We start from the raw sequence: 13,011 nt of genomic DNA, 5'->3' as shown, positions 1-13,011 counted from the left end.
TGGATGTGAGAGTTGGACCATAAAGAAGGCCGAGTGCTGAAAAATTGTTGCTTCTGAATTGTGGTGCTGGTAAAGACTCTTGAGAGTCTCTTGGACAGCAGAAAGATCAAACCAGTCACTCTTAAAGGAAATCAGCCCTGAATGTTCATTGGAAGTACTGATGCTAAAGCTGACGCTCCAATACCTTGTCCACCAAATGCAAAGAGCCAACTCATTGGAAAGGACCCTGATGTTGGGAAAGATTGAAAGCAGGAGGAGAAGGGAGCAACAGAGGATAAGATGATTGGATGGCATTATCGACTCAATGGACATGAGTTTGAGCAAACTCCAGGAGATGGTGAAGGACAGGGAAGCCTGAAGTGCTGCAGTCCATGAGATCGCAAAAAGTCAGAACCATGAACTACAGTAAGAGGCCCTGCCCTCTCTGGGCTGCCTCAGCCATCAGTGAGCTGTGACGTGATAAGCTGCCTCCCAGCTTCCTATAAGTATGGGTATGAGTGGTCCCAGGTTTTGTCCTCTGAAGCCTCTGTGAAGCCTCACAAGCACTCTTTGAAGTTCTTGCTCCCATTATAGATATGTGGGAACAGAGGCTTAAAGAAAAGAAAACAGTTGCTTCAGATCACACACTAGTAAGCAACAGTCCTGGGCTGAGAATTCAGATCTGATTCCAGAATATTCTGGAGCAATCAGATATGTGGTTTTCCACCATTCCCTAAAACAGTCACCTGCTTCTCTGTGTCTTGCATTTTCAGCCAACAGCTCCCAGCTCCGTCTGAATCACTGTAAGTTGATTCTTAGTTAGGGCAGCAAGCCCTAATGAATTATCACAGGGCGGAGGGACAGAAGAATGCATCTTCCAGGAATTTGGCAGACACCAGCGGGAGGCACCCACAGGTCTTTGGCAAAAGATCAATTTTCAACAACTGTCAATTCCAGCAACTCCCGACCTTCCACCTGCAGGCCCCCCGAACAGCTGCTGTTCTGTGGGAAGCAGTGGCAGCCTGTCTTCCCCTAAAAGGCAAATGGTTATCCCCCGCTCCTGCTGAGACCCCCACCTGGGATCTTGTCCCCAGAGCTGGAGGGGGGTGGTCATCGCCCACATTCAGAAATCAGGAGAAAAGAAAAAAAATGGGATGGGGGAAGGACAACTTTAACAATAGACCCAAACTCTCCCTTTTAATAAAAACCAAACTGAACATATGTCATTCTGTAAATCCGGGAGTCCAATTTGAGGCTTGTAATTTGCTGTGAGCTTCCCTGTTCCTCAGGGCGGGGTGGATGGAGTCCTGCCAAGCACTGGAAGGTAACTGGTGGCAGATACGATTTACCCACTATGAGCCTGCCTCTTGGTTCCCTATTGTAATTTTTATTTGTGTTTGAGGTTTTGTGGTTTAAAAAAAAAAAAAGTCAACTAGATTTACTTTAAAATTAAGGCACGCCAACATCAAAGGCAGTAAGAGGAGGCTGGTGAGGTATTACGAAGAAAGCCCGTGTAATCTTTTATAGCCGTATTCTTTTTCAGGGCACGTATCAGTAAGTGGTAAAGGACCTTTCGTGACCAGCTTGCTCTATTTCTCTGACCTCAAACTCCCCCCAACGGTGAAAATCTCTTTCCTCTGGGATTTAGAAGCTCCCCCTTCTCTCCTCCTCCTCTTCGGTCTCTTCCTCTAATCCTGTTTGTAAGGTTACACGCTGCGTTAAGAATAAGAAACCCGGGCTTAAGTCCTTTCCTACTGCCCAGGCTTCTGAAATACAAGGGTCTCATTTGGTCTCTGGTGCAATCTGAGATACGAAGAACCCTTTCAGACCAAAAATGGGACCATTCGGTTCATGAGTTGTCTGCTTGGTGAGCAGAGGAAAGTTCATGCTGACAGTTTCTCTGATAAAGAATGGCAAGTGATATCTGAAAATTTGTTTATTTAATGTCACGGATTTTTTTTCAACCCAGATCCTTACATAGAATACATTTGTTTATTGGCTCATGCAGGAAACTCAGGTACTTCTTTGTTCTGGGCACTTTAAAGAGATAGATGATAGGTAGATAGACAGACAGACAGACAGGTTTGGAGGTGTTATATTGGCATTCGTTAACCAGCCAGCATCCATACAGATCATCAGGGTAACTTTCTGCACAGGAAGGCCAATGGTACCAAAACAGCATTTTCAACTACTAAAAGAGAAGCGCTGCAAATCCGCTGGCAGAAGAAAATGTATGGTAACAGGAGGCATATAGACAGCCCCGTGTTCTTGTGTTCGGTCACACAGCTCAGAAACTCCAGGTTTCCTCGATAACAAATTCGCTCCATGACGGAACGAGTGGAACATGGTCAAGGCTCCTGGACTCACCAGCTCACAGTGACTGACTGTTTCTCTAGTTTTATAATGTAAACAATGTCACGGGGTCTCCTGCAGTCATCATTATCCACCGTCTTTCACTGATAGGCTCCTCCCCAGAACAGAGAGCGGTAATCAGATTCCTTGATCAGCCTAGACGATCTCTTGTTCTGAGAGACTGGCCAGTTGTGGTTCAAACGAAGAGCAACCTCGGGTGCAGGAAGCCCCCGTCATTTTCCTTTCCCTTCGTTTTGTTAAAGCAAATGAGCTTTGGAACCAAGTCCTGGTTCGATTCCCTGCTAGTTTTGTTAACCTGAGAAAATTAACTTTGCTAAGCCTCAGTTTTCTCACCTGTAAAATGGGAATGATAAACGTATTTCCGACAAGAGCTGAGCTAATTAAATGAGTAGATGTGAACAAAACACTTAGCACAATCCCTGACCTGTGGTAAATACTGAGTTTTCACTATTAAACAATGTTTATAGGCTTCCCTGGTGGCTCAGACGGTAAAGAATCTGTTTGCAATGCAGGAGACCCAGATTCAATCCCTGAATCAGGAAGATCCCCTGGAAAAGGAAATGGCAACCCACTCCAGTATTCTTGCCTGGAGAATTCCATGGACAGAGGAGTCTGGTGGGCTACAGTCCATAGGGTCTCAAAGAGTCAGATATGACTGAGTGACTGACTTTCATAGGCTTATCAGCTAAGGAGAAAGTTCAAGCACTTTATAGTCTGATAGAGAGGTCAAATGAAAAACAAGCAATTCTCAGTGTGAAAAGCATAGATAAATTCTAGCATAGATATGTTCTTTGGGAATGTGAAGTGGCAGCATCTTATGATCCAGGGAGCTGGGGAGGACTTCAAAGAGAAGGTGATGTACTTTATGGGTCCCCAAAGGGAAGTATGAGCACCACTTAGATCGCTATAGATAAAATATAGGCTTGAACTACCTGTCTTAGAACAATAGGACTCACTTCCCTATAGTTAGCAAAAATTATGCCTGCACCGATATTGATTTGTCTGTAATGAACAACTTTACTGACAAACATGTATATTGTAGTAGACTTGCTTGTAATTCCAGCAAATCCAATAAACTGATGGTATCTATATGTGAGGTTAGGAATGAGAAAAATTTGCAGAGACTAGATATGTAAGTAATCAATATAATACCCTAGTAAATTCTAGAGATAAAATGTGTTGAAATTATGATTCTTCATCACTGCACGTAACATATTAGTGACTATATTTAATAGCCTAATTAGCAGTAAAATTTTACGAGTTAACATCACCATGAGAACATTCCCTTCTACGTTACTGGATTTTATCTGTAAATTTGTAACATGACCACAATCGTCTCGAGGTATTTTTACATTTTATTCAATGAACCCCAGTGAACTTGCACTAATTAGATTTTCACTGCCAGTCTTGGTTTTATAAGTTTGAAGCCATATACCTTCAGAGAACTCATGTGATCTGGGGTGGTGCAGACTTGAAATCTCTTTACAAACACAGAGATGTACTGGAGAGAAAAATTCTTTAGCTGTGTCTAAATTCTTTCCTAAATGGTTATTTTACAACTTTTAGCATGAGATATTTCTCTAAGTGACTAAAAAGCATATATAGTAAGACTCCTTTCTGGATATTTGCAGAACTCCTAGTTATAACTATGCGCCCAATATGGACAAACACTGGATTATGCAGTACACGGGACCCATGCTGCCCATCCACATGGAATTCACAAACGTTCTGCATCGCAAACGGCTTCAAACTTTGATGTCAGTGGATGATTCTGTGGAAAGGGTAAGCCCATGAACCTGCCCCAAGGATGGGTTTTGGTCCAGCTTCCCTTGTGTAGATGCATTCTTGCCAACCCTGTTGTTATAGTAGTAGTTGTTTTTCATTTCAAGAGAGTGTGGGGGGCTGGGTATTCTGTGAACTCATCATCCCCCACCCCCCCATCTTTTTCTCTTTCTAGGGTTGGTCCTTGTGGAGCCAGTAGTAAAAAGGAGATATTATACAAATCATGATATCATAAATCAAGGGTTATCACCACAAATATCTTCAGGGATTAAGCAAATAGTGTAGATAGCTAAAGCAGATCGAGTATAAGGCGATAGGGCATGGTGAGGATCATGGTGAACTCAAATCTAAACTCCCTCATCTAAAGCAAGGCAACTACTCAGCTTCAACTGACTTTGGTCATGTGAAAATACGAATCCAGTATTAAGTCTTCTGACTTTTAAAGAAGCCAGAAATACAAAAAATGTATTTGAAATTTCCTGAATTTTAAAAGATAACATAAACCAAACAAGACGTGCCTAAAAGCTGAATGTAACTGGATCAGCCTCAGAGGTAGCCTGTTTTTAATCTTTGGTAACTAAATATGAGGGATAATAGTAAAATTTGCTTTAAAATGGATTTTTCAAAGTAAAACCTTAAAGTTTGATGGTAGAGGTTGTTTTGGCAAAATAAGGCAAAATGGGCAAAAATAAGCCAGATTAAGAAAAGTTATATAAGAATCAACTGTATTACTGGACTTTTTCCCTCCAGGATTGCAGGCTACTTGAAAAATATATATAAACATACATGTTTGTCAGCCCTAGTAAAGCAACTCTTGCCTTCTAAAAATAATGGAAAAAAGATTTGAGGGGAATCATGGTGGCACTATTGTCATCTTATGCCGTCACAGTTGTTTCTGACTGAGGTCTGTGCTGTGTTTCAGCTATATAATATGCTTGTAGAAACGGGTGAGCTGGAGAACACTTACATCATCTATACCGCCGACCACGGTTACCATATCGGGCAATTTGGACTGGTCAAGGGGAAATCCATGCCATATGACTTTGATATCCGCGTGCCTTTCTTTATTCGTGGGCCAAGTGTAGAACCAGGATCCATGTACGTATTTCTCTGTTTCCAACATTCAACTGTCATAACTCGTGTACGTCTGAGATAATTCAATTACCAATCTCAGGGTCTGGTTTCCTTTAGTCCAAACAAAAAAGGGTGAGTATAGGTTCATTATTTAGAAGACGAAACCTCTCGCCTGCCCCACCCCTCCCCCAGCCCTGCCACATGCTAAATTAACTAATATCTACTCTTTTAAGAGAAAGGAAAAATAACTGTATCAGTGATTAACTCTCTCAAACCGACCAGAATCCATGAGACTGTGAACACAGACATAGAATGTGATTTTAGGTATATCATTCTTAACTTCTTTGAATCTTTTTTAAAAATGATAACCAGTACCATCCTCTTGGTTGTTTTTTTAAAAAAATTATTACTGAAGAATTTTTAAAGGAAATTAAATTTTAAGAACTTTAAATAATTTTAGATACATTTTATTTAATTAAAATGTATTTCAATGAACTTTAAATGAATTTTAATAAAAGAAGCCTGAAGGACTGGAATACCATTTCTGTCATCTTAAGTCACTGCATCCCTTTGCATGTCAGTAGTCCCATCATAGATGGGTTTCGTATGCCCTGCCAAGCACATCAGAATGTGTGGTATAAAATGAGATCCTGTACATGAAACAGTTACGGAAAGAGTGAAAGAAAAGAGCACAAGTAGAATTGAAAGCCTGGGATGACCCTTCAAGAGCATCCAGTCTGGACCCCTGATTTCACAATGAAGAAGCCACAGACAGGGTGCGCACGCCTCTCTGAGTTCTCCTGTCCTGGATGTGACAGCAGTGGGGCCCAGATGCCAGATCATCTGAGTCTCATCTCCCTGGCTTGTCTGCTGCCGCATTCCAGTGCCTGCTGGGGAGGAAGTGATGGCAATAAGAAGGGCCTTTTTGGGGAATGTTATTGTGTCTTTCTGGGCTTCCCGGATGGCTCAGCAGGTGAAGAATCCACCTGCAATGCAGGAGACACAGGAAATGCGGGTTCGATCCCTGGTTCAGGAAGATCCCCTGGAAGAGGGAATGGCAACCCACTCCAGTATTCTTGTCTGAAAAAAATCCCATGGACAGAGGAGCCTGGGGAGCTACAGGCCACGGGTCACAAAGAGCTGGACACGACTGGGTGACACATGCAGAGGAGACACATGCTCACATGCTTTGTCTCTCTCCAGGTCGCTGGAAACCCCTGGGGAAGCGTTGGATCTAGAGTTGGGAGGCTTTACGTTTGAAAGGCTAGGCAGCATGCATTGAATTCAAGTATAAAAACCTTGTGGCCTTTTGCAGAAGACTGATTTCAAAGCCCTAATTCAACAGAGGAGGGATGGACTTTCAGGTTTCAGAAGAAAATATACAGCCTACAAAAGCCAAACATCAGGCCACAGTTTGTCCGAGGTGTGGCCAGAGCTCAGGGGGACAGGCCTCTCTCCAACCTGACCCCTGTGACAGTCAGTCTTTCTCTTGGTCCCAGTGGCTGAGCACTCAGGCACCTCCCAGAATCAACCACCACTCCTAGGCATCCAGATGAGAGGCTGAGGAAGCAGTGAAGGCCAGGGGGTACTGGGATGGGAAAAAACAGCCCTGGTGGGGCCCTCCACTGGTGCTGGGTCCCAGGCGTGACCATCTTGTCCCTTCACAGAGTCCCACAGATCGTTCTAAACATTGACCTGGCCCCTACCATCTTGGACATCGCGGGGCTCGACGCGCCTCCTGACATAGACGGCAAGTCTGTACTCAAACTTCTGGACCAGGAAAAGCCAGGTAACAGGTGCGTCAGTTTCCTTCCCCTCAGCCAGCCCCAAGCACACCAGCTCCCAGAGCCAGCCAGCAGCCAGCAGAAGTGGAGGCAAAATACCCTCCGCCCCCAGGGATCACCTTGAGCTGAGCACCTCCTCAGCTGTTTGTGAATGGCGTGTTGGAGATGCTGTCCTGGTCTGCGGGTAGCGAGGGGTGTTGCTTTAAATAAACTGTTAGCACAGATCCATTTGGAAAAGTGTCCCAATGCCAACAGTAAATATTATTACTTTGCTTCCAGGTTTCGAACAAACAAGAAGGTCAAAATTTGGCGTGATACATTCCTTGTGGAAAGAGGGTAATTATTGGTTCCTGGGGTGCTTCTGGGAACGAGTCTTTGTGGGCAGCTCTCCCTGCTGGGAATGTTTTTCCCCCTTATTTTGGTTTACTAAGCGTGTGGATTTCGTAAACCTAGTCATAAGACTTATCTTCCTCTGGCCAGCAGAGTAATGATAGCTGAGTCAGAATTGCAAAGATGGGACCACAGTCTTTATGAGGCTGTGGATTCCCATGGCTTATCTCCACCTCAGTTCCTAACTGGACCGGTTAATTGCCTTTCTCAATTATCCCTCCCAAGTTCTGCCTGATGTCCTTCCACTCCTTTCCGTTATGTGCCTTTCCTAGTTTTGAATTGACAAATAGATGAGATTGTATTAATAACTCTTTCAGAGTCATTTCTGTTTGTAATGTCCATTGTCTTTGTTTTTCTCCCTACTTACCCTAGGCAAGAGAAAAACATTACTATCATTGCTTTTTAGCAAAAATGAACTTTGAGCTTATGTCCAGAGTTTTGAAATGAAGATTTTGAAGGAAGTGATTCTTCCTTCCCTGATCTCTCATCTTCATAATTCCCAGCTTGTAATTTTCCCAAAGGACTCATGAAATGTTGGGTTCCTGTGGGTAGAGACTTGATAACTATTTATTGCTTTTTGGAGAGTGTGGAGTCATGTGACAGGGAAGAAAAAAAAATAGGCAGGTCACTGTGAAAGTCATTTCAGATCACTTCTCACACAAGCTTTTCTCTTTCTGTCAAAGGAAATTTCTACGTAAGAAGGAGGAATCAAACAAGAATATCCAACAGTCCAATCACTTGCCTAAATATGAGAGGGTCAAAGAACTGTGCCAGCAGGCCAGGTACCAGACAGCCTGTGAACAGCCCGGGCAGGTGAGCGACTCAGCATTTCTACACCACCACTCATTTGCTTCTCCGTTTCTAATGTAGAAGACTTGCATCATGTCAGATAATGTACGTTTACGTTTAAGTAAGCTTTTCATAGCGGTCATGGAGCGCCCACTGCAACCCCTTTCCACTGACTGAACAATGTCTGTCTGGGCCCAGCTGGGTCTCCTCATCACTGCTTGGGCTTTCTCCATTTAAAACAAGATGGTGCTTCTAGTGAAATTTCTAGATATCCACCTAGTTAGCCAACAGCAGTTCAAGATATCAGACTTAGGAAATGGATAGTCCTGTGTCAGAAAGTTCAGGGACAGTTTGCATTTAAGGAGAAACGCCCACCCCTCTTAAATGGTCATCAGGAAATGTTGAGAGATAGCTTAATCAAGATCTGGGGCAGATCCTGAGCCTCTGGACCGCAAACCACCCCAAGAGCCATGATTGGGTTTCCCCACCCTGGAGTAGGATCAGATGTCGTCTAACCCAGAGAGGAGGACAGAGTCTGTGACCAAGGTTGAGGGATGAAAAGGAAAACCATATTCTGTTTGTTTATTGTTTCTACCTGTGCTCACAAAGTTACTGACATCAAATATTTCATTAGAATCAATCCTTTTCATTTATAGAATGTTAAGTAGAGAACTCAGGGCTACCCAGAACACCAACTGTTACCAATAAAAATGAAGAGTTACCATGTGGTGAATTAACACAGACCTGTTTTTAAGGAAACTGAGAACATAGGAACACAAACTAATTTAAGCACTCTTACTTGAAATCTATGCTAGCTCGGAGAAATACACTATATCATGATAAGAGGGAGTAAATTTCTGCCTAGGTCATTACAACTTAGAACAGAATTGGAGGAAAGGGAAAAAATAACATTTATTGAGCTTTTGTCTTTTTTTTTTAATATTCTGAGCCTAACGCATCCTTTTTTTTTTTTTATGGAAAGACATTTTATATATAGCAGTGTGTGCATGTCAATCCCAAACTCCCAATCTGTAAGGCACTGTATGCAGTGTTTTATACACATTAGCTCAATTTAATTCTCACCTCTGTCGAGAGAGGTATAGTCATTTTCATTTTACAATCTGCGAATCCATAAATTGTCTGATTCCAAAACTCAGGCCACTTTGTGCCTTCCAAGGTAAATTTTTAACAAGAAGAAGAGAATTCAATTCTGTCTTTTCTTTCTTTCTTTTTTTAATCTGACCTCTGGATAGTCACACAACTAGCCAACACCAGTTCAAGGTATCAGGCACATAAAATGGGTAGCCCAGTTATTATTAAAATGGCCTTGTTTCTTATACGCTTTTTATATGGCATCTAACCATATTGAATAGATGTTCATAATAAACTACTTGACCCTCATCCGCTCTGTATTTCCTTGTGCCTTTTTGTACACAGGAATCCCTTTGAAGTGGAAAAAGGTGAGGAGGGAGGGCTATTGAATTAAGGGATAAAACCAAGCCTTCATAGCACTCTGCTAAGCCTTAATTTTCAAGTGTTTAGTGGAGAAGCTTAGACCTATTCATTATATTTTAATTTGAAGTCTCCAAATCCTTCTTGTGGAAGCTCCAAGTAGTATTATGACTAAAACCTCAGAATTGTTTTGTAGCTCTAAAACGATTTTTATGAGGCAGCCTCAATAGACTAATTTTACTTTGTTCAGGAGTTGGAAATGTTCAGTGTTAAATATATCTCATGCACATTAGTGATCTTGTTGCTATTTCAGCTAAGTGGAGAGACTTATAACCCTTTGAAGATAAGGTACATGGCCTACCTCTCAGTATACGCTTTTGCAAACCTATCTATATGGCTTATGCTGAAATTTTAATTTATGTCCTCAAGGGCAAACACAGCATAAACTAGATTACTGACACTGGCTCTTCCCTCATATGCTGAATGCCAACTATGTTAAAAACTTCACTTTGCTTTTTTTTATAGTTTTCTAAACGTGTTTTGCCCCCATGAAATGCTTTCATGTGTGGCTCCCTGGAATTTTCCTCTGTTGCTTTATTTTGTTAATCAGTCTGAATTTGGTTTCGGTCACATGGCTCCAATGGTAAAGAATCTGCCTGCACTGTAGGAGACCTGGGTTCAGTCCCTGAGTCGAGAAGATCCCCTGGAGAAGGGAATGGCAATCCTCTCCAGTATTCTTGCCTGGAGAATCCCATGGACAGAGGAGCCTGGCAGGTTCCATGGGCTCTCAAAGAGTTGGACACAACTGAGACACTAATACTTTCACTTTCACATAAGTATATGAGAACATCAGCGGTGATCTCTTTGAGAAGTGCCTGAATTAATGGGCAAAGAATTAGACTCAGCACAATGGTGATTTCTTTCTATAGGTGGTGGCAAACCATGCCTTTAGAAGCTGAGAACTTTGAGAAAATTTTGAGCCTCTTCAAGGCAGTTATTAAACCTATAAGTCCAACCTTACATAGCTTGGTTATATTCTATAGAATCTTTGTATGTCGGTTTTTTGCTCTTTCTTTTTGGCTCTACCTTGAAGATTACCTTTTTTAAAAAAATGATAAATTTTCATTTATTTCATTTATTTATGATAACAATTTAAATAAACTTATCTTTTATTTATTTACTTGGCTGCTTTGGCTCTTAGTTTCGTCATATGAGATCTCCATTGCGCCATGCAGGATCTTTCATTGTGGCCACAGACTCTGCAGTTGTGGTGCCGAGGGTTTAGTAGTTGCGGCATGCAGGCGTTGTCGCTCTGAGGTTGTAGGATCTTAGCTCCCTGACCAGGGATCAAACCCATGTCCCCTGCATTGAAAGGTGGATTCTTAACCAGTGAACCACCAGACAAGTCCCTGAAGATTATCTTTTTATTTACTATATCATTGACTTTTAGAAGGTAAGAAAAAGTCCAGAATAATGAGACTGTTCAAGATCAAGATGACAGCCAAGTCTTGAACTGACTTACTTGGGTTCTCTTTCCTTGACATGGGTTTTACACTTGGCCTGCACCCTTCTTTTCTTCCTCTCACCAAGGTTAACTGCCTTCCTTCAAAGAGAACACCCTTGTTTTGAGTCTCCATGGAGTGTAGAGGAAAAATCAGCACCATTAGCCTGATTCTCTTCACTCCTAATCCCCAAAAAGATAGTGCCTTCCCCCCACTCCTCCAACAGACCCCATGTCTGGCCTCCTATGGATGGTTTGGTACAGTCAACATGGATTTAGGAAGTGGAGTAAATAAAGGAAAGAGCAATGTGAAGTTCAGAAGTTTGGGTTAGAATGTTGGCATCCACCACCTTTCAGTTGTATGTTCTTTCAGAAGACAGTTTCTCCTGTGTCTTGGATGTTCTGTCTCTGGAAAGAAAATTGATCTGTGTCTTGGGAGGATAAAGTAACATCATGTATGTAAAGTTCTAGGTGAGCTTTAAAGTAGTGTGTGAGTGTTGTATACTGGGCGTTATTATTGTTGCAGGCCATCTTACCTGTTGTTTTCATTCCTATGAAGCCAATAGGGAATGAAAATGGGCCAGAATCCCAGACATCTGGCATCATTTCTCCATCATGTGAACTAAACAACCAGCAGGGGCTAATTAAGACAGCATGGACATATGTGTTTGCATTACTTCCATGTTTCTGAATTAATACAAAGCTGAGTGTGAATTCCCATCACTCTATCAGCTGGTGTGACACCCCCAAGCATATTTATGTACACACTACACACACACACACACACACACACACACGCATGCACACACACAATCATGTACAAACTCAACTTCGTCTGAAGTTGGTTCAATGGAGAACATAGATCAGTGATGCTCAGTTCTTCTGCACATCAGTATCACTTGAGGAGCTTTTGCAAATACTGATGTCCAGCCTTGCCTCAGACCAATCAGATGAACTTGTCTTCAGGGATGGTCAAAGCATGTGTGTTTTTTCACAGCATTACAAACCATTCTCAGACCTGGAATCTGAAAATGTCAAAGTTGGAAGGAGGCTTAGAACTCTTCTGATCAAGTGGCATCCTTTTCCTAATAAGGAAATTTAAATCCAGAAAACTTAAGCCACCAACCCCATGTCAAAACCTGCATCTCTTCACTTCATGTTCAAATCTTTTCTTCCCCAGAGCATCCTCCCTCTGCAAAAATGAAAGACAGTATATTTTCTGCTTGAAATTTTCAATGACATTTGCCTCCATGAATCCCTCACAGCATCTAGGGTAGCAACTCTCAACCATGACCTCAGATTAGAATCACTTAAGCAGCTTTGGAAATGCCCATGTTCGAATCTCAACCCAGACACATTAAATCAGAATCCCTGAGGATGCGGCCCAGGTGGCAGTGCTTTGTTTTGTTTTGTTTTTTCAAACTCCTGGGTGGTTCCTTTGACCAGCCAAGATTAAAAACTATTCATGCTGGGAGAGGGTGGTCATTTTTTGTTCCTCTTCTAGGTATAGATATTGATTTCTTAAATAGGAGTTACATAAAGGAAAAATTCCCTGGGCATTCCATTTTGAAGTACATTTTATACATATATTCTCTGTTCTTTAAGAGGAAAAAAGCAACTTGTTTTCTTTTTATAGAGCAAATGGCATGTCCTTTGCTCTATAAAATTGAGCAAACTCATTGAATTCCAGCATCTTTGTAATTTAGTTTGCCTTTCTACTGTTGTATCAATACAAAATCAAAGATCTGTTAAAATTCTGAAAAGACCTCAGCATCAGACAAAGAAAATTAAAATGTAGCCTGTTGAGTGTAAACTGGTTTAGCGCCAGGATTTATGTTGTCATCCAAAAATTATCCCTCTGACCAGAGGTCCCTCTGACCCTTTGTG

The 13,011-nt window shown here is 42.0% G+C and overlaps 1 protein-coding gene across 4 annotated transcripts in view; it reads left to right on the top strand.

Moving 5' to 3' along the window:
- Positions 1-13,011, top strand: part of SULF1 (sulfatase 1) — a 184,007-nt gene that overhangs the window by 135,147 nt on the left and 35,849 nt on the right. For all 4 annotated transcript variants that reach the window (XM_065902843.1, XM_065902842.1, XM_065902840.1 and 1 more), the window contains exons 8-12: positions 3,984-4,134; positions 5,057-5,232; positions 6,876-7,004; positions 7,272-7,328; positions 8,066-8,195. In XM_065902843.1, the coding sequence (XP_065758915.1) occupies positions 3,984-4,134; positions 5,057-5,232; positions 6,876-7,004; positions 7,272-7,328; positions 8,066-8,195 (643 nt within the window). The remainder of the gene's footprint in view (positions 1-3,983; positions 4,135-5,056; positions 5,233-6,875; positions 7,005-7,271; positions 7,329-8,065; positions 8,196-13,011) is intronic.

The sequence above is a fragment of the Muntiacus reevesi genome, chromosome 12 (genome assembly GCF_963930625.1).
Source record: "Muntiacus reevesi chromosome 12, mMunRee1.1, whole genome shotgun sequence".
Lineage (NCBI taxonomy): Eukaryota > Metazoa > Chordata > Mammalia > Artiodactyla > Cervidae > Muntiacus > Muntiacus reevesi.
Note: the sequence above shows the minus strand (reverse complement) of the source record. Positions and strands in the feature narration are given on the sequence as shown.